This window comes from Ruditapes philippinarum, unplaced genomic scaffold (assembly GCF_026571515.1).
Source record: "Ruditapes philippinarum isolate M1 unplaced genomic scaffold, ASM2657151v2 ctg978_1_1_1_1, whole genome shotgun sequence".
NCBI classification, from domain to species: domain Eukaryota; kingdom Metazoa; phylum Mollusca; class Bivalvia; order Venerida; family Veneridae; genus Ruditapes; species Ruditapes philippinarum.
Window position 1 is genome coordinate 66,281 of NW_026864178.1, and position 26,554 is coordinate 92,834.

The 26,554-nt window shown below is 30.8% G+C and overlaps 2 protein-coding genes across 13 annotated transcripts in view; one reads left to right on the forward strand and one right to left on the reverse strand.

Moving 5' to 3' along the window:
• LOC132724715 (uncharacterized) overlaps positions 1-4,730 on the forward strand; it is a 56,966-nt gene extending 52,236 nt beyond the window's left edge. For 5 of the 6 annotated variants that reach the window (XM_060709644.1, XM_060709649.1, XM_060709650.1 and 2 more), the window contains 2 exons: positions 1,615-1,763; positions 3,844-4,730. In XM_060709644.1, coding sequence (XP_060565627.1) covers positions 1,615-1,763; positions 3,844-4,124 — 430 coding nt within the window. In that variant the 3' untranslated portion in view covers positions 4,125-4,730. The remainder of the gene's footprint in view (positions 1-1,614; positions 1,764-3,843) is intronic. The other variant, XM_060709648.1, reaches the window with a different exon arrangement.
• Positions 4,731-7,434: 2,704 nt separating this feature from the next.
• Positions 7,435-26,554, reverse strand: part of LOC132724716 (uncharacterized) — a 40,611-nt gene continuing 21,491 nt past the window's right edge. For 6 of the 7 annotated variants that reach the window (XM_060709653.1, XM_060709652.1, XM_060709651.1 and 3 more), the window contains 13 exons: positions 25,931-26,071; positions 24,642-24,692; positions 18,949-19,028; positions 18,237-18,306; positions 17,648-17,725; positions 16,480-16,599; positions 15,514-15,576; positions 14,970-15,076; positions 13,927-14,104; positions 13,417-13,543; positions 12,012-12,149; positions 11,457-11,567; positions 7,435-10,774 (listed from right to left, as the gene is read on the reverse strand). In XM_060709653.1, coding sequence (XP_060565636.1) covers positions 10,671-10,774; positions 11,457-11,567; positions 12,012-12,149; positions 13,417-13,543; positions 13,927-14,104; positions 14,970-15,076; positions 15,514-15,576; positions 16,480-16,599; positions 17,648-17,725; positions 18,237-18,306; positions 18,949-19,028; positions 24,642-24,692; positions 25,931-26,071 — 1,368 coding nt within the window. In that variant the 3' untranslated portion in view covers positions 7,435-10,670. The remainder of the gene's footprint in view (positions 10,775-11,456; positions 11,568-12,011; positions 12,150-13,416; positions 13,544-13,926; positions 14,105-14,969; positions 15,077-15,513; positions 15,577-16,479; positions 16,600-17,647; positions 17,726-18,236; positions 18,307-18,948; positions 19,029-24,641; positions 24,693-25,930; positions 26,072-26,554) is intronic. The other variant, XM_060709655.1, reaches the window with a different exon arrangement.

Consider the following 26,554-nt stretch of genomic DNA (forward strand, 5'->3'; position numbering starts at 1 on the left):
AAACCAGTTTATCACTACATTTGTATTTTTGCATTATTTTCAGATTTTTCCATTATTTTGCCCCTATTTTTTTTTGAGAAAAAAAAATCAGTAGACCATTTTTTCACTACTTGATAAATGAGGAAAAATAAGTTAAAAAGTTATTTTTGTGTAGTAATTATTAGTTTCTAAAAAAATTCTTTAGTATGTGGGTGGTCTTTGCATATTTTGTCAATAGACACTACAACATTATAAATGCCAAAATGCTTTCTTTATTAATATTTTATAAGGCTTTAATGACCTTTAGATATCAAACTTAATTGATAAATTGTTTTGGTTTTCTCAAAGGTCAAGGTCAAAGCAACCTGCAAATGCTTTCCATTCAAGAACTAAGGAGATTAAATTTCATTGTGCAAACATTTGTCAAACTTAAGATTATTAAACTTCAAATTATGGTTAGGTATTGGGAGCAGAATATCTATTGGTTTTAGGGTCAAAGGTCAAGGTCACTGTGATTCTTGACATTTGTAATGACATGCTCAGTAGAAGATATGATTTTCTTTGAATTTAACCTACAGTAGACTGTCTATAAAATTTTAACAAACTTCCCCCAAAAGTAATGTATGATGGGGATGACATATGTTTTATAAACATTTCAACATGTTGCCATGGTAAAAAAAAAATCTGAAAAGAATGCATGAAAAGTCTATACCTATCTACAATATTATGTACATTAATTATAAAATAAGGTAAATTAGATATTCTAGATGTAAGCCAGATAATAGAGTATGTTGAACTGCATGTAACTGAAAGTTGGTTTGAGAGTTACTAACAAAACATAGTCTTAATGGATATCTTCAATATTAACTATGTGTTTATTTAGAATTTAAATAAACATTGTTAATTGAATTTTTGTCTTTGAGATTTAGAGTAGTTTTTGATACATGATTTAAAGATAATATTTTGTTAGTAATATGTACAGAATTTAAGCATTGAATAGAATTGCTGATGTTTAGTAACATTTTTTCTGAAGCAGGGTCCATACCATGTAAAATTTGTTGAAATCTTAGGCTATAACTGTATGTTTTGTCATGGTGTGAACGCTTGAAATGGCAATTGATTTCCAACCCTTCTTTTTAAAAAAAGTGAGATTTCCATCAGTTGTATAATTATGAAATGTATATCTCTTGTTTTCAGGTAGTAATGTTTGGCATGTTTCAAGTCATTAAATATTTATGAGCTTTATTTTACAATTAACCATCATTAAGACATTGAGGAAGCTTACATTATGAAATGAAAAAGATCCTTTTTTTGTTAAATACAGTCAAACTTGTTTTAAAGACCACCTCCTAATTAAGACAATGTAATAAAAGTGTTTCATTAATGACCAGTAGTTTCTTATCTGTTTTGATGAATTATGCTGATAAAAAATTACTTTTTAGAGAGATTTGGTGTCAAAAAATATTTTTCTTAAAAATATGGAAGACTGGCCTTTTTGAATAGGTTTGACAGTATATATCAGATGTAAACATTTCAGGACATGCTTTCTGGAGAGATGTTGTCACCAGAGTTTTAAGTATCGTATTTGTTTAAGAAAATATAGTCTTTAAAATTATATTTTTAAAAAAATTTCAGTGTGCACTCCCTGTCCCAACCCGACGTGAGCAAGGTAGCGGGCGAGGTCCACGAGCGCGTACAACACGAGAAGCAACAACGCGCCCTCCTGCTAGGTATCAATCAAGAGCTCGCTGAACAAGTCAAGAAAAAATCAAGACAATATGCTGGTATGTTTTGAAATCATCACAGATTTCTTTAAACAATTCATTAAATATTTCTTTTTTAAACAGATATATAAAGTTAAACTTTTTTTTGTGTTATGAAATGCTTTAAGAGTTTAATACTAAATTGAAATATTTAAATGCCAGCAATGGAGTTTATGGCCATTTGTCCCCTATTTTTAGATGTTTTGAACTACATAACTGTGACAAATTACCAAACAAAACACAAATGTTTTTAAATTAGAAAACAAGGCAGTATTAGTAGCCATAAAGAAATCTTTATATTATTAAAAGATTTGAAAGTTATGGAAACTGATTTTCAGCAATTCCTCCAGGCAAAAGGTTAAAAGTGTTTCATTCCTTATGTTGTTGGAATTAGAGGTCTGATAAAAAAGTTAAGCCTTTTTGATTAATTATAGTAACTTTTTTTTTTAATTTATCAACCATGTTTATGGTGTCATATTTAGAATGGTTTTGCTTTGTAGTATATTGTTAAATCATTATAATATCATTACATTAAATGAGTCATTATGGAAGATGATATAAATTATTTTCAATACAATTCTTACCTTGTACAGGTACTAACAGGTAAAATGTGTTGCCAATTAGCAATTTGAATTTTTAGCTCTTAGTCAATTCTATAAATAGATAGGAATGGGCATCAGGGGATTATTTCCATTAAGGTTCATTACTGATCAGGTGAAGGTTCTAATCCCTTTAAATGCTCGCAGTGGTAGTGACAAATAACCTGCCGAGTTTCTAAGATGGACTTGTCCACCTTCCATCTTTGGAACTGTCCATTATCAAGTTAGGGGATATCAAGATGATAAATGAATGTAAGTCAGCCAATAGTATAGAGCCTGGTTTGACAGCAGAGATTGCATGCTGGCCTTGATCTGTCCTGGTGGCAAAGGCTGTAATCAACTTTGCTTCCTGCAGATTAAAGAATAACTATAGACCTATAGGTTCTATAATGGAAGCTGCTCAAATTTATTGCATCAATATCAGTATAACAAGGATTTTGATCAACAGGCATGTTTGTGTGGTTTGATCATGGTCTACTTTGTTCAGTTAAACTAACTTAAGTATATTTCTGTGAAATTTTCCTTAAAAATAATGAATGGTTTTGCCCAGTTGGAAAGATGGACAAGTCTATTTTAGATATTTAGCATGGTAAAACTAAATCTGTTTTTCCCCGCACAAGGCAATTTTTCCTGCGGCAAGGGTAAATAAATCAAAACAGACAAAAATGGCTAGACAAAACTGGTGTGCTGTGTTTTACAATTGGACAATTCCATTAATCGGATATAGGGGTTTACAGATGTCCGGCAAAAGCATAACTATTATAAACTATTTTATATGACTGAATATTTTAGAATGGAAGGAATTGACTTTAGGCTTTAAAATAAGATAATAATTATGTAACAATTATACTGTATTACATAATAAATGAAACTTACATAGTGAACAAACCTAATGCACAATAATATCATTTACATTAACACAACAACAACAACAAATAAATCTGCTTTTTTTCCTTTTCAATTTTTCTCCTTTAATCCTTGCATTTAAATGAAATGAAAATTAAAAACGTTGTAAATACTGACACAGAACCTTCAATTTCCCAACATTTTTCTCCTAATACAGCTCAGTTAATTTAAGTACTTAATTAACCTTTGATTAATTGTATTACTATTAAAAGCATGAGGAATTGTTAACTACCATATTATCAATTGGGTAAACTTATTATCTTTTAAATAACTTTCCTTGATAATGATAAAATTATGAAATATCATAGTTCGAATAAATGATTTTAATAACATTGCAACAGTTGTTTTCTTTTGAGAATTGACATACAATATAATTCAACTTATTTTCTTTTGAGAACTTACTAATTCTTAATGTAAACATTAATATTACATTTTGTTTTGGATAATTGTTCTAGTCAAAAGTTAAGTATCTGTTCTGTTCTGTTCTGGTAAAGAAAGAATTTCTGAAAAGTGCTGTAGATTTGACAAAACTTATTTTCACTAAATATAATTATACATTGAATAAAGATGTTTATGTCAATGTTTGTGTTTATTAGCTGAAAGAAGAAAAACATGGTCCGGGACGACTCAGAAAGTTGACGTGGAGCCCGACCATCACGCGGAAACAGACGACGAGCATCATGGTGACGCGAACAATAATTCGTACACGGCACGTGATGATAAAGAAGTGTATTATACGGAGAAATCATCATACGACACTGACTTATATCACAGTGACTTATACACGAGCCCGCGGCAGTACGACGACGCCCCGAATTACTACAATGCTAATTATAATACTACCTCATATGATAATCGGCCAAATTTTAAAATTTAACACTGAACAAATTTTTGAATAATCAAGTGCTGATTCACTGTAGTTTAGAATACTTATAAAGCAGCAAATTTCCTTCTATTATGTTTGAACATTTGTATAAAGAACTGTTTATTTACTCATCCTTCAAAGTCATTTTTAATCTAAGAAGTTAAACTGTTATGCCCTCACTAAAATATCTTTTTCCTATCTAACGCTTGCGTAAGAAATCACAAATAATGCTAATGCCCTTTTAAATAATTAATAATGTGTTGAACTAAGTATTTTAATACCTGAGGAACACATAGTTAACAAACATTTTTTAAACCATTTTTCATTTTAAACCTTGCATTCTTCATTTATTCATTATACATGTTAAATTCTTAATGATAGAACAATTTTCCTGCTGTATTTTATTAGATATTTTTATCAGTAATAAGTTTATATACAAATGTGACATGAAAATATGTGCAGGCAGTGTTTAACATAACTAAAATTGTATGGGTCTATACATGTATTTGGCTTATGTTCATTTGTGTTTCATTCTTGAACTAAGAACAAAAACTTACTCTAGACTTGTTTGTACACCAGAGAAATTACAATGTTGTATATGGATTACATATAACTTCTTTGATGATATCTTAAAAGTGCCAAACTACACATTTTTTTCTAAACCGAGGACTGAAAAGTGCAAGCGGAAATCGGGTGGCATAGGTTTCTTTGTTCATAATTCGCTCACTGACAAAACTACAACACTTGTATCTAATTGTGAATATATATATTGGCTCCAAATTGAGGACAACAACCAGAAAAAATTTATTGTTGGTGGTATGTATATTCCACCCGAACAATCTCGTTTTTATAATGAAGATGAATATTAATCTAATTCTGTTCTGTTCTGTTCTGTTCTGATATGATAACTGTATTACTAGTAATATAAATCTTTTGTGTATAAAACAATTTGTTTTTCATGTAACGATTATGTGCAATTATTTGATTTATTAAGCTATGATAGAATGAATCAATGAATGTTAAATGTTGCTTTCCTATGTATATAGACACTATATTATAGCCCTCATTAAAGGAAACTATTTTACCTTATATATCCACGAAAATGCTTGCATTTTTTGGCCTTATGAAATATTTTTTGGTCAGTTTCTATAATTCCATTTTAATTGTATCATATTTTTACATGTTTACATTATTCTGTTTTATCAATTTTATTTTTGTATTTGCTACTTTAAAAATTAAAAAAGAATGAAGTTTGTGATGTTATAGAAGGAATGAAATACTATTATATTGATTTTAAATTATATTGAATGCACATTTTATGCTTGAGTGACTTTAAGAAGACATTCATCTTATTGCTTGTTTTTTTGTCTGAAATGCTTAAAATATTCCAATATACTTTATATTTGAATGCTAATTGAATTTTGAAATCTTCATTGTCATCAATGAATATCATCATCATCATCACCACCATCATCTCATCATCATCATCACAACTGCTATAACCATCAGAAATAGTCATAATAATAATATGATGATGATAATTGCCCCTTACATAATTTTCCGGGATGTATTCAGTAACAGCAACAAAAATATCATCATCATGGCTATGTCTTCAATGATTTTTGGTCTTATCGATATATGATAATGAGAAATGCCATAATAAGGCTTAATTACCTCACTGTATTAACTTTTGCATTTAAGATAATTGTAGAAACAACATACTCTTATACCAAAATGTGAACAATGTACATGTATTATAATTATCACTGCTGAAATATTTTGTTGTTGTTTTCAGTTTTAAATGATGAGTATTAAATAAAAGGCATATTAGTATAATGGACAGAAAGTAGACTGTGATAGAAGTATCAGATCAGTTGACTATCAAGCTCTATGACATGGAAACATATGACTGACACTGTTGTGGGTTATTCGAACTACATTAATGTAATAATGTGAACTTATATAGACAATATGCTACTCTATAACATCGTTCACATATGGCCTTGAAATACAATAGAATTATTAATAGAAAACATTGTTTTTAGATTACCTTATTATACAATAACAATATCAGTTGACATTACTTGTCTATAACATTGTTATTAGAAACGTTAAAAAATGACATTGTTATTATAATTATGACATTGTTATGAAGAGACAATGTTAAATGATAACATTGTTATTAAATGACATTGTTATTAGTGACAACACTAAATGATAACATAAGTGTTATTAAGTGAACTTACTAAATATATGATGACATTGTTATTAAGTGACCCTGTAAAATGATAACCTTGTTATCTGATGACCTTTAAATGATAACCATGATATACAATGACCTTATTTAACATTAATTAACCTTGATAACTGATAATCATGATATGTTTTAAACATAAATCTGGATAATTGATAACCTTGATATTGAATGACCTTGTTTAACATAACCTTGATAACTGATAACCATAATATCTGATAATTTTTAAACGATATCATTGTTTTCTCATTACTACATTATATGATAACCATTTTATTACAATAACCATGGACTGGTATTCAAGTTGTGATACTATTTTAACTATGCATTAACATTGATATTATGTAGATTTAGAAAATTGTAGAATAATGGAAATTAGATAGATGAATTATAAGTTAAATGTATAGCTTTTTAGTTGTTAAATGGACTTTAACATTTATTTTCATACAAACACATTTTTTGTATGTTTTGTATTCCTATTTTTGTTATACATTTAAATTTTAATATTGTTGGAAAATCTCTTAGGCCATTTTCATATATCTAGATAAATAAATAAAAATAGGGGATCAAATATAAAAATTGTTTGTTATTTCTTGAAAACCCGACAGGATGGATGGCTCCTCTAGATTAAATTCAACATGCATTATGGCATTTATGCCTGATCATCATTCACTTTCACAATCTCTCATTGGTCAATTAGGCAAGTGTGTTGAAATGCAATGAAATGAGGTTAATTGGGTTAGGGTTGTGAAATATTACAGAATAATACAAGTCTATAATTAAATCATACAGATTTTGGGAGTTTTAAATGACATTTTGCTTTACTGGGAGATGAAGATTTATGGTGATAATAGCATGCTTTGTTTTGGCATGTGAGGCACTCAAGTTGTACAACTGACCCTTTATAAGTTGGTAGAATAGCTAGCTACCTTACATGAGTAAATGACATGAATCTAACTTAACAGCTATGAGAGGCAGGTAAGTACAAGTCAACCAGCTTTACCACTCAGCCATGGAAGGCCAGTGAAAGTTTATGATGGGGAAAAATAGAATGACAAACTTTAATAATGTTTCAACATCTTTTTACTTCAAAACAGAGATTTCATTACATCAATAACAATATCTAGTAAATTGATAACAAGATACAAGTCTATACCAATATCAACAAGATATTAACAGGATAACATATACAAAACAGGATACTGGAGAGAAAAACAGGATACTGGAAAGAGCACTACGTCTTAGCATCAAGTATAATCTAATAAATTTAAAAGAGCACTGCAAATACTTTATCTATTTACATAACACCTAAAAAAATGTAATGCAATATTAAATTTTCTGTAATTTTTTACTTATTGTCTATGATGATTTTTAAATGGAAAGTGCTGCAACATGTTGTCATGGCAACAGTGTGTTGTGCATCAATTCAATACAGCAATAATCTATTCTGCTTTAAAAATAAAAAATGTATAAAAAAGGGACATAATTAAAACATGTAAACAATCTGTGTAGTTATGGTAACAATGATAAAATAAATCATTATGCTGGAAATCTTTGGCAGGAAAATGTCATGAAATAAAAATGCTAGAAATAATTGAGCACCTCCATGCCTGAATCCTACAATAAATACAAAAGTTTTATATTAAAAGCAAATTTATTACATGTTTATGCATTTATATCTATCAAATATTTCGGAATTACTGTACTCGAATATTCCCTGCCAGTACATTACATAGCGCCACCTATAAACATGGTAGACTGACTTTAATGTTTTTGCCTTTGATACTGGACCAAACTTTGATGAATACATATTGTTGTAATTTAAGATGCAGCAGCCAGTGCCAGAAAAATATGTAATAGTGAATATAAGTCTCTTTCGTTCTTACAATTTCATGGAAATAGTAAGTATTGTATTTCAAGTGCATCTCACTGTATTATTACTAGGTGATGTTAACTTAGGCATGGTTCAAATACTGCCAATACATCTAATATGTATAATTATACAGTTAACATTGTGATGATATTCTGTATATAAATTAGGTGTGAGAAATCTTCTGTTTTTTATTCTTCCTTTAAAGCATTATGTCTCCAGATGTGTAAAATAAATCTTCAAAACAATCATGCTTAAAAAATGCATATACATCTATAATTATCAAATTGTGTAAATATTTACAATCCAGCTGAAGCTTTGAATGTTTTCTGAAAATTAACAGAATAATAGTTTTATAAATACAAATGTACCAAAATTCTATCCAGTAATTATTGAAATAAGAGAATATAACTTCATAATCATGTTGACAAGTCATTGGTAGATTCTGTGTTTAGGCTGGGTTATATCATTTCATATTGTACACTTGACAACATTCCATTTCAAGTTTTCACAGAAAACACAATTTGGTTTTTAAACAAATACCTTTAACTGCATGAATTTACGTAAATTTACATTTTACAATAACTTTCGAGTTCATGCAATATTTATTAGCACTCTATATAAAATGAAGATGAATCATTTGATATATAAAGGATTTCTATGTCATACACATTACCCTGTCTGTTTTTCCTTATATTAATTATGATGGTTATATTAATTATTAGTTATAAAGAAATTTGACAGGTTAAATGCCCCTATATAAACAACTGTTTGCATATATAACCTGAGCAGTTAGGCAAGTGCTATACTGCAAACAACCAAACTGTCAAAAATATTTATAACAAATTTATAATTACACCAAACTTCCTACACTAGAGAAAAAAAAAATTACTTAAAAAATTGACAACAGCCATGTACATAGTTTATATAAACATCACGATTATCCAATAAAAAGCGACATTACAAATATGCGGTATTATAAAAAGATATATATTAAATTGTTTATGTAGCTAATTACTGACTATTCCGGGTCAATAATCTTAATTAATCTATAATGCTGCTAAATAATAAAATACTTTCCTTGATTTAAATAGAAAACAATTCAAAAGTTTCAAGCGCTTCTGTGTATATAGTTAATATTAACATCAGAATTGACCAATCAAAATTGATGTTACAAATGAGCAGTATAATAAATCATTTTCAGTAATGAAAGGCAAACAATCTACAGCTAAATAATTTATATTTCAATAAAGACTAAAAAAAAGTAAAAACAAATTCAATGAAATATATAAAGAATGAAAGAAATGAACTATTAAAAAAGGTAAGCTTAAACAAGTCAGTTATTTTAGAATGTTCAACTATTTATAACATATAATGATAAAAGGTGTCATCTATATATTATATTTTTCTAGGAATGATAAAATACCTCTGATATGATTATTGCACTAGGTGAATGGATATGCAATATAAAAAATATAAATCAAGTAAATTTTAAATATATCAACAACATTTTCTGTACAAAAAATAAATGGTAAACCTGATACATAAATATTTAGACCAATGCATTTTATTTCATGTCAATTTTAACTTCAGATCAAAATGAATCAAAAACGTTTCACATAAAGTATGCAATATATGTACACATCTATTATCTTATGTCAAAATAGTAAATTTCAGGTCTTTTCTAACAACTTTAGGACATGTTCAAAATGTTAGTGGAGAATACACAATTTTAGGGAATAAAACACAATTTTAACTTTAGGACATTATGTATAAATTTATGGCCTTAATTACATAAATGAATATAGGCCAAATAAAAAGTGCTCAGAATGATAAAATCTATGTTTTGATACATGAGGAAAAAAACGAGGATACAATGAGGACAAAATTGTACGACGGAATACCAAATGTTTCATAATTCTTACTTAACATTTAAACACACTTTTAATTTTAGGACATACAACACAATTTTAGGGATAAGGACAAACTGTATGATGTGACACTTATGTTTTATAATATCAGTATTATCACTTAACATCTTGATTGCCAGTAGAATGTCTAGTACTGTCTGTTTTATAATACATTATATAATAACATATTATATATAATTCCCTCTGTAAACAAATGTATTTTCTCTTACTTAATTATCATATTGTATTTTGTGTTTTCATGACCATGTGACAATATGATAATTGTTTTGTTTATCTATTTGCATGACAATGTACCACATACAAGTCTAAAATAAAATGCATGTTCTGTTTTGTTTACATAAATTATGTACCATCATGATAAACATAATGATCACATTCTTACTGTGTGTTTGTGTCCTAAAATTTGTGTCAAAGAATTAGCTTTCACAAAATGTATCCAAGTTACCTTTGGATAGATTCTAGAGATTATATATTATCTATTCAAATATTCAAAAATAAATTGTTCATTCTTTTTCCGGAGAGAAAAGTGGGGCACCTGGTGTTTTTCCTAGGCGTCTTTTGTGGCCTTTTGCGAACATGTTTTCCTGGACTCTACTTTGGAAAAATTCTGTAAAGAAAAACAGATAACAAATAGAACCTAATATAGTTTAAAAGACAAAAAAGTTTTGAATATTTAATAATCAATACTTATTTGTTTACCAAATCATATACTGATATAGAAGTCATAGGCACTTGAAAGCAACTTTCTTATTTCAAGTGATCACAGCTAATCATATGATCAGGGCATTAAGGTCGTAAACAAGAGTAATAATGTAACTGCCTAACAACCCTATTCTGCTGAATTTCTTAAATGGACTTCTCCAGCTTCTATATTGGAACTGCCCATTATCAATTTTGGGGTTTAACATGATGCAGAGTTAAAGTTAATCAGGCAACATTATAGACTACACAGATGAGCAGGTTTGTCTGGCTCTATATACTGGTGTTATAGATTTGTCCTTTACTGGCCCAGTAGGTTAATAGTTAATATCTGTGCCATGTAACAATATACCTTTTCTTATATGTCAAAATGTTGACATGTTGTATTTCTTTATTTCTTTCTTATTTTGATGCGGTCAACTTGATATAAACTGAACAATCATTATTGTCCTTACCTTTCACAGTACTGGCACTTTCATAAGGAAATTTAACCCAAATTTCATAAAATAAGACAGAAGATTTTTCTAAAACAATAAAAGAAAACGCTCACAAAGTAGTTTTGATATTAAAGTAAAGGTAAATCATAATACCTATAGTGTTACCCCAATCTGTTTTCTCAATTTGTTTTGTAATAAACACTTCAAACATCTGTGTCTCAACAAACCATTCCAGTAACTGCTGAAGGGAGGACGAACTTGTACCTAGTAATATATACATATCCACTGTAAATATCAAGTTGTTATATACTAGAGAATTATTTGTTTGTTTCTTGCAGAATGTGTGTTGTTAGTAATATACATGTATACTTCCTGTACTAGTAATTAGGAAATAGCTGATAACTGCAATGTTTAGTCACACAATATTGAACATGAAAAAGTGATAAGAAATAAGTGAATGCATTTTATTGTAAAAATTTCACACATATGTCAATGACCTAGATAAATCCATCTATTAGCATTGGTCTTCCTCGGAAGTCTTTCACTCCTTTTACGGTAAGAGAAATTATCATGCCACTGAATTAGTATATACTGCCAGTTACAGTTTCATGTCCTCTAATATTATAAGACATTCTAACATGCCATTAAAGTTGTGTTACCCTTAAAATCCTAATTTAATGAGCAGATCATAGTACTTTTATACAATACCTTTGACAAAACTTTCTTTCCGAAATATTCTTTTACCATCCTGCTGTGTAATTATAAACTGTCCATAGTGCCCGATGGCCTCCACAAAAAATCTCACAAAAGCCTCGGAGATCATCAGGTCCGGAGAATTCTTGGCATCTGTTAACACAAACAGTTATATAGTTAACATTGACAGCAGATTCATTAAACCTCAACATGCTAAATATCTAAAATGTACCTGTCTATCTATCCATCTGGACAAACATATTCATCATCTTCAGGGAGAATTTCAAAATATGTTACAACTGAATAGCAAACAGCAAACTGATCTTCAGGGTAAAATCTAATTAATGCCCCTAGCAGGCTGAATGTTAATTTATCACAGTCATCAATAATTAGCCTATCAAATGATATACATACAGTTTAAAACAGTCGCATATTAATTAATTAATTAATAAAAATGTCAATTTGTCTGAAAGATCCCACATGGTGAGACAGCCTGCATGCACAAATTATAAATTTGTACCAATTCATACATTTAAATTTCAAAAATTAATGTATGAAAACTTTACATCCAATTCAAAACACAATGAGAAATAAAAACTTCACTGTTATTTTAGATATAAATATATCATCAAATTTTTTAAGTTTTCATAAATAAACAATAGACAGTTGATATCTGTTTAAGTAATATACATGTACATCTGTTAATCACCTCCAGTAAGAAAAGAAGAAAAAGGAATCTCTAAAGAACGTCGAAAACAGCAAAATTGAAAATGTTGCAAGCTGCATTTGATTGAGCCTGTTCATGGATGGTTGTGGTAAATTGAGCCTGTTCATGGACGGTTGTGGTAAATTGAGCCTGTTCATGGATGGTTGTGGTAAATTGAGCCTGTTCATGGACGGTTGTGGTAAATTGAGCCTGTTCATGGACGGTTGTGGTAAATTGAGCCTGTTCATGGACGGTTGTGGTAAATTGAGCCTGTTCATGGACGGTTGTGGTAAATTGAGCCTGTTCATGGACGGTTGTGGTAAATTGAGCCTGTTCATGGACGGTTGTGGTAAATTGAGCCTGTTCATGGACGGTTGTGGTAAATTGAGCCTGTTCATGGACGGTTGTGGTAAATTGAGCCTGTTCATGGACGGTTGTGGTAAATTGAGCCTGTTCATGGACGGTTGTGGTAAATTGAGCCTGTTCATGGACGGCTGTGGTAAATTGAGCCTGTTCATGGACGGTTGTGGTAAATGTAATCTACCACTCACGCCCCTAGCACCAGTTGAAACATAAATACAGATGTACAAGACTTAATATCTTCCCTATATAAATGATTGATTATATACACAGTGAGTAAGTAAGTAACAACTTTATTTATATTACCAGAATCTTCCCAATATAAATGACTGATTATATACAGGTAAACATTACCAGAATCTATTCTGCACATATTAAGTGATGTCTTAAGAGCTTTTTCTATCTTCTTGGGTAGAAGAGTTCCTTCATCACCTTGGGAACGGATAAATGATCTCTTGTCAATGTCAACAATTAATACATTCTGAAAATATGAAAACATTCCAAGTTGATAAACAGTGGTAAACTATCAAACACTTCACTTTATAACTTTCATGTAATGACAAGACAAATCTCAAGCCAGGGTAATATTCAAAATATTATACATGTATTTGTCTCCAAGATAGCTCCTCATTTTATTTTCAATTTATATGTTTTTGTATTTCTTTTTTTTTTCTTCAGAAAAATAGATTTAATTATCTATTTCCATACTGAGTAAAATGAAAATATTGCCTCTCATTAGAGAGCACATAAATTCAATGACCAAAGTGAGTCAAAGTGACGGTTTTCATAAGAAACACCATTATTCATTATGTATTAAAAAATTTTACATCACGATACATAAATATGTAATAATTGAAAAGTTACCTCATCAATGGGAAGATCTGTTAATTTTGGCAGCAGGGAGGCAGTTATACCAATTATATATGGAGTAGGAGAGCAGACGACATCTATCATATCTGAGGGAAGTACCGGGATAAATGTATGTTGCCATGAGAATGGATACAGCAGGGACACAATGGCATGTATAGTAGATGATAATTTACTGTAAAATATATACAAGCGTAGTATGGTAAATTAGGCATGTATAGTAGATGATAATTTACTGTAAAATATATACAAGCGTAGTATGGTAAATTAGGCATGTATAGTAGATGATAATTTACTGTAAAATATATACAAGCGTAGTATGGTAAATTAGGCATGTATAGTAGATGATAATTTACTGTAAAATATATACAAGCGTAGTATGGTAAATTAGGCATGTATAGTAGATGATAATTTACTGTAAAATATATACAAGCGTAGTATGGTAAATTAGGCATGTATAGTAGATGATAATTTACTGTAAAATATATACAAGCGTAGTATGGTAAATTAGGCATGTATAGTAGATGATAATTTACTGTAAAATATATATATAAAAGTCATATGGTAAATTTGAACGGCTAGATAGTACAAATTAAATACACTGGGAGATTTTATATTAACTGACATGTATGTTTAGTTGAGTATTGGGCTAGTGTAAAACAATATTTTACTAATATACCCAAAAATTAAGTTATGAATATTCCTGGATTCAGTTCAAATACTAGTTTGTTGCTCTGGCTGTTATATTAAACATTAGAGTAAAATAAGGCAAACTTATTATAGACAATGAAAAACATGTATAACATAATATGAATAAGTAAAACAACGGGATACTGCATCACAATGTGAGAAAAATGAGACACCTGACTAGGCCTTTAACATGAGACCACAGATTACTTCCCCACTGATTCATTACCTTCCACAGATTTATTATCTGACCTACCTGATAATATACAAATTCTGAACCCCCTCTTATACAGTGATGAATTACAGGAAAGGTTTTCCCTTGTTTAAACTTAACTTTATTATCCAGAACTTACCTTAGATGTTTGGCACAAAAAAGAACACTTCTCTCTAGCAGTATAGTAGAAAATACTTTAAGCAACTTGTCAGGTCCAAGACTTGTCAACAAGCATTCACAATTTACCTGCACAAATACAAGATAATACATGTACTTAATTACATTTTTAAAAAGAGTTATCAAGGAAATCATATTGTTCTTTTGACTAATTCTTTCTCACAAATAAGTATTATAAGAGTTTAACCTTATTATTGTTGGATCAAAGTTCTGCAACAGTAAAGGTCACTTTAGTTTCCTTTAAAATGATGAGATATAATGTTGCATGCAAACTTAAACCAAAGTGTTATGCAGATGCAAATCCCCCCCCCCCCCCCCCCCCATGATCAGGATAGCCTTCTATTCTTGGAATAAAGCTAAAAATCAAGCAAATTATAATTATGATTTTTAGACACTGTACTTCCTCTTACTATTCTGTATCACTGTTTAATCAGTCTTTCAGGTTATTCTATGCACAAGCATTTTAAGAAATTTGATGCAAAAAATGTAAAAAAAAAAGTTCTTACATTTTCTATTCTATTATCAGTATCCCTGGTAACAAATATAGTCTCCATTTCACCATGTTCATCCTAAAATACCAAATACAGAAAGTTTATATTAGTTAAATTTTCAAAACTTACAAAATATTTTAATAATAATATAGTTTCTACAGTAACTTAGTCAACGAGAATAGCCTTTCATTTTATTGAAACTGTCCAATGTTATTTATTGGATTTCAATTTTTAATAGCCAACAATATAGCCAGGTGAGATTGTCAGAAAGAAGCAGGCTGGCATTACTCTATACTTGTGGTAAAGGCAAGTTGTTACAATGGTTACATGTAGATACATTTCAGTTACATGATTATTTTTTTAACTTTAAATCTCAAATGTCATCAATTCTGATGGCTACAATAAATAAAATTCTTTAAAAAAAAAAAATTTGTTTGAAAAAAGGTAGGGAACAGATGTATCATTTTGTTAAAATCCTGCCTTAAATATTATATCTTAGAGATGTATTTTCCTTCCTTTATTTTCACGTACGTTAATAGTGTTAGGGGGCTGTTAATACAAATACAAAAGACCTCATCGATCCAACAAAAAGTATAGTGATCACCTGAATGAGAACTTTTATCTTTTTATCAGACTGTTTTTAACTAACTGGTGTGTAACCAGCAAGAAGAATTTACAAAGTCCAAATTACAAAAGTAATGACAGCTTAAATGTCTTGTCCATTTTACTTGAAATTTTATTATTTAAATATATAATTTCTTTTCTTGTAGAACTTTTTTGTATAATTAAAGAAATAGTAAACACGATTTCGGACCTTTTAGCAATATAAGGACCACCCATACAGCTTCAATTATTGAACAGATTTTAAGCCTCCGGCTTTGGTCCATAAAATGTTTGTAGTCTGACAGCTTGGTTATTATAATGCTATGGTATGGCCCTCAGTATTGTGTTCTATTTTTGGATTAATGTAATATCACTTACTAGTGTTCGTATAGTTTCAGTCTGACCAGGTGAAGGTAGTGGACGACCAAATGATGCTGCAATCAACTCCTGGGCGGCATCTAGAGATACCAACCTTGTCTTCTCAATCTCTTCCAGTAACTGCAATGTTATTTATAATAATAATATAATAATAATAATAATAATAATAATAATAATAATAACAATAATAATAATACTTTGATATTAATACAACATATCTACATGGTAAAAATCTTTGTCAGTGTCTCATACAACAGTAAATAAAGGTAACATGGATTCTGCACATAACCTTGTTGAGGTGAACGTTTGAGTAAAGTTTGAAGAAAGTTCTTCCATTAGTATAGGATTTATAGAGCGGACACAACATATTGTCTACTATTTGATTGTATGTAAATTTGAAGACTTAAAAAGGGGCATAACTTTGTTAAAATGCAAAACAGAGTTATGAAACTTGACCAGCATATCTTAATTGTGACACTTCATATATATTTTAAGTTTCAAGCAAATACCTTTTCTAGTTTCATAAATATTCAAACACATGTTAAAATTTAAGAATATTTTCCAAGTCAATTTTTGACCTTCAAGTGTGACCTTGACCTTAAGCTGGCAAAAGGGTGACATGAGTTCTGCACATTACCTTGTTGAGGTGAACATTTGAGCCAAGTTTGAAGAAAATCTTTCAATTAGTGTAGGACTTACAGAGCGGACACGACATACTGTCTAATATTTGATTGTTTGAAATTTTACCTTCAATTGTGACCTTGACCTTGAGCTGACACATGGGCAACATGGGTTCTGCACATCCCCTTGTTGAGGTGAACATTTGAGCCAAGTTTGAAGAAAATCTTTCAATTAGTGTAGGACTTACAGAGCGGACAGGATATACTGTCTTATATTTGATTAATATTTGACCTTCAATTGTGACCTTGACCTTGAGCTGACACATGGGCAACATGGGTTCTGCACATGCCCTTGTTGAAAACATTTGAGCAAAGTTTAAAAAGTCCTTCAATTGGTATAGGATTTATAGAGCGGACACGAAAATGGAGATGTCGGAGGGACCGACAGACGCGACAAAGCGAATCCATTATAGCCCCCCCCCCCCACATTTTGTGGTGGGGGTATAATTATATACATTATATAACAATGTGATTAAGTATTAACTGACCGTATTATACATGTTGAAAGCATCTATAGGACTGATAATACAAATCACTTCAGGAATCTTGTTGGGTGACTTCGGTGGCTGAAATAATACATGCATATGCTTAATATAAAAAATCAAATTTAAATTAAATTCATTCAAACCTGTAATATTAATTAAACGAAGAACATAATATGCTGTTTCTTTGTGGATATCATATTATTTGAAACTTGCTTCATTTCTCCATGAATGATTCTCTCTTTTAAGAGTAATATTCAATACGTAGTTAACTTTAAACATATTCATTTTAATTGGTTGCAAAACAAATTCTTGTAACTTATATTAACCGCTCTGGAGTCTGCTTCCTGGAACTAACCAAAGGTCATTACCCATGTAGGGCTCGAACACATGATCCCTTGGTTGAGAGGCAGACACCTTAACCACTAGGCCACCGCTTCCCTTCAATATTTATTAAACCATGCCCTACTGAATGTGTTTAAATGTTCATTGTGGTTGAGTTAATATAAGCATCATCACATTCAACCCATATAAAAGTTTTTACTGTATTTCAACCTATCAAAAGTAGTATTTTAACTGTATTTAAAACACTTACAACAAGACGTCTACAATATCCATAGACACGCCCACCATCAAAGTTGGTTAATACAAAATTATATGACTGACTGAAAACAAAAAATAAAATCTCCATATTAAAATGCTGAATATGACTAGAAAAAACAAAAACAAATTTATCATGTAATGAAATCAAATAGATAAGAATTACTTACCAATGAGAACTTTATTATTTCATATTTTACATATTCAATTATTATTATCATTTGCTTGTTGTCACAATGCTCTCAAGACTTACAGACATGATTTTACAGTTTTTAACTTAAGTGTGATGATGGATTTAACTTATAACCTGCTGAATTTGTTAGATGGTTTTGTCCCACTTCTATTTTTGGAACAGTCCATTATCACCGTTTGGGAAATTTTGGATGCAAATCTCAAGTTATAGACATTATAGGTATTATAGACCCTTGCCTGGATTGTTCAGGCTGGCCTGGCTCTATACTGGTTTAACAGGCTTGTCATCTTTCAGCAGGTTCAAGATTAAGGCTAACAATTGTAACTTAACAGCTATGTAGGTCTATTAACTTAATGTAAAAGCACTAAATGTATGTTCCTGTCCCTCTAACATTGTAAATTTACTTATTTTCATGCTGAACACATTAACTGCATTCATGACAGTGAAAAAAATTTAATGAATAAAACCTGACAAAAATGAGACGTTCACTCAAAAATATTTGAAAGCAACATACCTTTTAGAACTAGATGATGTTGGTTTGAAATTGGCAGCATCAGGGAAACAAAATAATGGAACTGATACATTTGTGTCTTTCTGAAATGATGAAATAAAACTATTATAATACTATTTTCTAAAGCAGGGATAATCTTAGTCACAATATTGATAGGTGCATTGCATTGTTAAAACCTGTTTTGGTAGGTTTTATGTCATAATATAGTTTAAAGATGCACACATACAAATGGAGAAATTGACCTTTACCTACAATATACTTTAAACTTTATTTACAATTTGATCTAACCATTATGTAACATTTAACCTAATCTTTCCTATTACTTGCAGTAAAATCTAAACATTACCTGTAGTTCAATTTCATTTTTACCTTCTGCATATCTACCTTTACCTTTATAAGCTAATTTCTACCTAGGCATATAAATCTTTATTCATGGCTTAATTTCACTTTTACAGCATATCAATTTTTACCCATGGCTTAATTTCACTTTTCAGGGTTCGTACAGAAATCCAATGCCAAAATTCAAGGACTTTTTAAGCACTAATTAAGCATGTTTTCCCATTTTTCAAGCACATTTGTTGTACATATATCGGCACAATCTTCAACATAAGACGGAAAGTTTATTCGCCAATTTTTGTTGAATACACATTTTTCTGGCCACACTTTTAAGGTTTTTATAGAAGAACAACAAAGGGTGCATCAAAAACAAATTAGTTCAAAACAACTTCAATTTGTCCACTTACTGTTACATTGATACATTTCATTGATTTTGATACTAAATTAGATCATTCTTTTGATTTTGTTAACTGTTGACTATTATCTACACTGTCAATCAATCATTTTCAATCACATTTTTAGCAAATTTAAGCACTTTTTAAGCACTATTCAAGAGTGTTATCAAATTCAAGGACTTTTAAGCACGATTTTACATTTTTAAGCACTTTTTAAGAAAGGGACTCAAATTTAAGCACTTTTTAAGACTGTACGAACCCTGCTTTTACAGCATATCAATTTTTACCCATGGCTTAATTTCACTTTTTTAGCATATCAATTTTTACCCATGGCTTAATTTCACTTTTACAGCATATCAATTTTTACCCATGGCTTAATTTCACTTTTACAGCATATCAATTTTTACCCATGGCTTATTTCACTTTTACAGCATATCAATTTTTACCCATGGCTTAATTTCACTTTTACAGCATATCAATTTTTACCAATGGCTTAATTTAACTTTTACAGCATATCAATTTTTACCCATGGCTTATTTCACTTTTACAGCATATCAATTTTTACCCATGGCTTAAATTTTACTTTTACAGCATACTAGTATCGCTTAATTTCACTTTTAGCTACTGAATATACCTATGCATACTTTTACTGAGTATTTCTTAAATCTTATCATCTTTCTAATTTAACAAAATCTTTGTAAAATATACTTATTTCAACCATTAATATATTGAGTCATAAATTGAGTCACTACAAAATTTCACTTCTTTATAATTTTATATTGTCTTTACAGTTTCTTAAATAACTGTCACAGATTTTCACTTTGTTTTATTCAGATGTGTAAATGAAAGTTAGAAAAGAATTTTAGCACTTCTAGATCAAACTTAAAGATACATCCACAGGATATAAACATGCTCATTAAAGTTATAACAGTACAAAGAAAACTATAACAGAACAAAACAATATGAAGTTATAAAACCAATGTTAACAGAAGAACAGGGGAGTCCATGTGCATTATTATACAGAAGAGACAGAAGGTGGTAGTTATCATAGCTACAATTAATACATGTATGTCTAAATAAAGTAAATCTAATAGACTTACTCCAAAATTAAGAATATTTGGGGATTTCCCAGTGCTAATCTATAGGTACAAACAAACTGTTACAGTAATATCTTCAAAAATAAGTACGACTGGTTGACTAATGTATTGTGACCGGTAGTAATATTTTGTTTGTACCTAAATATTAACCTGGGAAAAACCAACATTTACCAAGATTTAGATAACATCTAATGCTTTGAAGAAATTAATTTAATTGACAATATTTAAGTAATAGAAAGAGCATCGAAACACAAGGCTATCTGATTTGTACGAGGGGGAGTAGCCCCCGAGTATTAATCAGATTGCCGGGTGTTTTGATGTTCTTTCTCTTTTGTATCATAGTCAAACATAAAAACACGTTCCATGTTGTCACAATATGAAATCCCGGGAAAAAGTAAACAAGAGCACCGCTAGGCGGAGCATTATATGCCCGAAAGTGTTTTTTTTTTTAGTAAGGATGAAGCATTTGTATGACATGGGAATTAGCTGTTCATCCTATAAAATTTTACAGATGTAGGTTGATTAATACTTAAGTTATTAATAATGACCTTAACCTTTGACCTTGTGACCCTAAAATCAATAGGGGTCTTCTACCTTATATGGACAATCATCCTAAGAAGTTTGAATATTGTGGGCCAAATGGAAGTTTAGATATGCTCCGGAAACTGTTGTCAATTTTAAGGTAATAGTGACTTTGACCTTGTAACCCCAAAATAAATAGGGGTCTTCTACCCAATATGGACAATCATCCTATGAAGTTTGAATAAAGTGGGCAAAATAGAACTTATGTTATGCTCCAGAAACTGTTTTCAGTATGAAGGTAATTGTGACCTTGACCTTTGACCTAGTGACCCCAAAATCAATAGGGGTCTTTTGCCCAATATGGACAATCATCCAATGAAGTTTGAATATTGTGGGCCAAATGGAACTTAAGTTATGCTTCGGAAACTGTTTTCAGTATTAAGGTAATAGTGACCTTGACCTTTGACCATGTGACCCCAAAATCAATAGGGGTCTTCTACCCAATATGGACAATCATCCTATGAAGTTTGAATATTGTGGGCCAAATGGAACTTAAGTTATGCTCCGGAAACTGTTTTCAGTATCAAGGTAATAGTGACCTTGACCTTTGACCTTTTGACCCCAAAATCAATAGGGGTCTTCTACCCAATGTGGACAATCATCCTATGAAGTTTGAACATTGTGGGTCGAATGGAACTTAAGTTATGCTCCGGAAACTGTTTTCAGTATCATGGTAATAGTGACCTTGACCTTTGACCTAGTGACCCCAAAACCAATAGGGGTCTTCTACCCAATATGGACAATCATCCTATGAAGTTTGAACATTGTGGGTCAAATAGAACTTAAGTTATGATCCGGAAACTGTTTTCAGTATCAAAGTAACAGTGACCTTGACCTTTGACCTTGTGACCCCAAAATCAATAGGGGTCTTCTGACCAATATGGACAATCATCCTATGAAGTTTGGATGTTGTGGATCAAATGGAACTTAAGTTATGCTCTGGAAACTGTTTTCAGTATCAAGGTAATAGTGACCTTTGACCCCAAAATATATAGGGGTCTTCAACCCAATATGGACAATCATCCTATGAAGTTTGAACATTGTGGGCCAAATGGAACTTAAGTTATGCTCCGGAAACCAAATTGCTAACGGCAGAAACTGTTTTCAGTTTTAAGGTAATAGTGACCTTGACCTTTGACCTTTTTACCCCAAAATCAATAGGGGTTTTCTACCCAATATGGACAATCATCCTATGAAGTTTGAACATTGTGGGTCAAATAGAACTTAAGTTATGCTCCGGAAACCAAATTGGTAACAGACGGAAAAATGCTAACGGACGGAAACTGTTTTCAGTTTTAAGGAAATAGTGGCCTTGACCTTTGACCTTTTGACCCCAAAATCAATAGGGGTTTTCTACCCAATATGGACAATCATCCTATGAAGTTTGAATGTTGTGGGTCAAATGGAACTTAAATTATGCTCCAGAAACTGTTTTCAGTATCAAGGTAATAGTGTCCTTGACCTTTGACCTTGTGACCCCAAAATCTATAAGGGTCTTCTACCCAATATGGACAATCATCCTATGAAGTTTGAACATTGTGGGTCAAATGGAACTTAAGTTATGCTCCGGAAACCAAATTGCTAACGGACGGAAACTGTTTTCAGTTTTAAGGTAATAGTGACCTTGACCTTTGACCTTTTGACCCCAAAATCAATAGGGGTCTTCTACCCAATATGGACAATCATCCTATGAAGTTTGAACATTGTGGGCCAAATAGAACTTAAGTTATGCTCCGGAAACCAAATTGCTAACGGACGGAAAATTGCTAACGGACGGAAACTGTTTTCAGTTTTAAGGTAATAGTGACCTTGACCTTTGACCTTTTGACCCCAAAATCATTAGGGGTCTTCTACCCAATATGGACAATCATCCTATGAAGTTTGAACATTGTGGGCCAAATAGAATTTAAGTTATGCTCCGGAAACCAAATTGATAATGGACGGATGGACGCCAGGGGGTATAACATAATATGCCCTTTCGGGCTTATAAAAATGAACGAGCATCTGAATATGATGTTTCTGTCGCTTTCTATTTCTCTTCCATCACAAAAAGTAAATCCCAGCAAAAATGAGCCAATCAATGGGCATGCTCTGGAGTGCAGGTAACTAATACCTGCACTCCAGTTAACGTACTGTGCATGTATATGTATACCATTTAACTCTGACACATTTTCAACAGAAAGTCCCCAAACTATGATACAATATAAGGATATACAAGGGGTATTACAATTCATCATGCAATTTCAAAATATAAGACTGGTCTTATTTTATAAATGTCTGATTAATTGTACAGAACAAAGAAATATAATAAGCTACCAGTCAACATTTACCGTTGGTTTTTAGCTAAACACCGAATATAAAATTCAATAACCGGCAACCGATGTTAGTTTTTGACAAAGAGACAAAAAAGTTTAAGTTTGATACTAAATATTACCTTAGTGTTTTATTATAAGAAAAGACATTTTTTTTGTATTTTAGTTAACTCAACAATGTATTTTTTCGAATCTGATCAAGTACAGTACGACCTTAAAGGAAAATAGTTACTCTATATTCGGATAATTATGTATTTTAAGTACAACAAAATTCAAACAAAATGTTAGATTTTATCATAATGAAACAAAGTTAATGTTGAAAAATCTAAGGATTTTATTAGTATGGTCGGTTAAATATTTTTAAAACGGTTATTAAGTCCGTTTGTCGCCGTTTAAACGGAGAGCATTTTTTTTAACCGTGACACCTTAATTAAAAGCATGATATCCGGTTATCAAAACAATAGAAACAGATTAACTATTCTAATGTACAATCAGTGAATCTAGTGATATTAAGTTAATACCAAAGACGCTTCTGGTGCCAGCAAAGATTGAGGAATAAACATCTACTTGCAGAAAACATATTACATGCCAAAATGCAAACAAGTGTCTCATAAATGGTAAAGAGACAAGGCAGATATAATGAGAAGGTGGATGATAATGAAATGATAAGTTATGCTATAGACACTGTTAGTAATAATGATCATACATACATGCTTCAACATAGTAGAAATTCCCTAGTTAAACCGTCAGACAAATTACATACATGTGTCATATTTCAAGACATAAGAAAACAGGTGAACGGTATAATTGTTTGACATACATGTACAATAATGTGCCTTAAACCAAAACAGAAATTCACATTATAAGAACATCTAGAAGAAATAAGTAAAAGCGACAAGTTAAGCACATGTAAGGGGGAACTCAGCCAGCTACAATCTTCTCAGCAACACTATGAACAATATCTAACCCCTTACCGCCTCAGAGCACGGGAATAATTTCCCTTCCATTGTAAGTTTATAATTGCGCTACAACATGAGATAAACATAAAATCAATACGAGAGGTAATAAGCAATTTCTAGCAGACATGGAAAACTGTAGATATCATAATTTCAGTATACCTCACACTATTTCCTTATTGAACAGAATAAGCTTCTGAGTGAATTTCTACACAATAATGTACAGAATAAGGAAAGTACTATGTACATATTGAATGACATCAGATGAGGGATGAATACACTAAAATTTATGATATCATTAAATTTACTTGTCTGCTCAATGTAGTTCAACATATTTGTATTGATCCTCTATCTATTACAATGTCAAAATAGAATTAGACAACATTCCTTTCTTGTGCATCTGTGCACACTAATATGGTTTATATCAATGTCCTAAACATTTCTTAAGGTAAAATCATTAGCATCAATAATTTCAAAGGAAGAAATAATGAGACCAAAATAGACTTTTCAAGATTTCACAACAAAGATTTCTAACTGAAAATCTAATAAGTTTGAATGTTTTTTGTTATAACAGAGAGACCAACATTTACATTTTACACTATCTCTACGGAAACAGTAGTCCTTATTTAGTCATATTAGCTATACATGAACCTAATTTCATACATGTACAAAATAAATGTGAAAAACTTCATCCATATAAACTTAAAGACACTCTAAATGCAATTAGTGTCCAACTTAATTTGTCATCCAATGAAAACGCTGTATTTCTTAAAAGTTATGTGCGTTTATTTTCATAGAAAAACAGAAGTCGATACTATATCGAATTCCGTTCATAGTCGACTACTATTTTTCATAGTACTTCATAGAGCGGCATAGTGACGTAATAAAGTGAATGATTATGAAGCCAAATAAAGTTTGACACTAAATATGTTAGTATTCATCCGTAGCTGTTCTACAGAAATTAGAAACATTCTCCTGTCCCTAACGCTCCCGTCCAAGTTTCTTATTTCTGTAGAACAGCACGGATGAACACTAACATATACTAGGTTCAAAAGAAACACATTATACTAACTATCTTTGAAAATTTAGAAAACTGTACATTAATAAACAAACTATATTTTATGGCACTATGGGATTTTACAAAGCTTTCACTGACAGCACTATACAAGTCTATCAATGGTTTGAGAGAAAGAATCAAACGGTATATAATTGTTCTAGACAGAGTTCAACTACACAATCATAACATTATAGTGGCTATAGTAAAAGTGACCTTTCAGAGGATATTGTACTAAGGAAATAAAACTCACTATTTCTGGGAATTTATAAACGACATATGGCTCATAAACGCCAGTGTCCGAGTTCTGATGAAGGCTCACAATCATTGCATGTTCAAATAGTTGAGGATATATCTTCTTCTCATACTGCCTGGTCTCCTTAATACTCTTTGACTAAAATAACAGAAATATATACATTCATTTAACCAATCAAAACGTTATTTTGAACAACAATGTGGAAATATATAGAGGATATTGAATGAGTGTAAATTCAATACTGAATTTATTGAACAAGTTCTATTCATCACATACCAAAAATAAAGACTGTTAAAAGAGAAAAAAATTCATTTTTCATTAATGTGCCTATAGTATTTCGCTAGCATTTAGCGCATCCTTACACTTTGTTTGTATAACGCAAATGTTGTCACATCAAAATATATGCACGGCCGTGCAATACCATTTTTACGGAGTAGCAAAAGCGGCATGGGTATGTGATGTACAGCTTTTTTATTTTCAGTTCTTAACCCTTACCTTGTATAATCTATATAATTCAACTTGTCTCAATTTTAAGTGTGACACATCCATCAATACTGTTAAGTACATTACCAAAATACCAGACAGGTATTGTGGCTGGACAGACTACTGGGGTGTACCGGC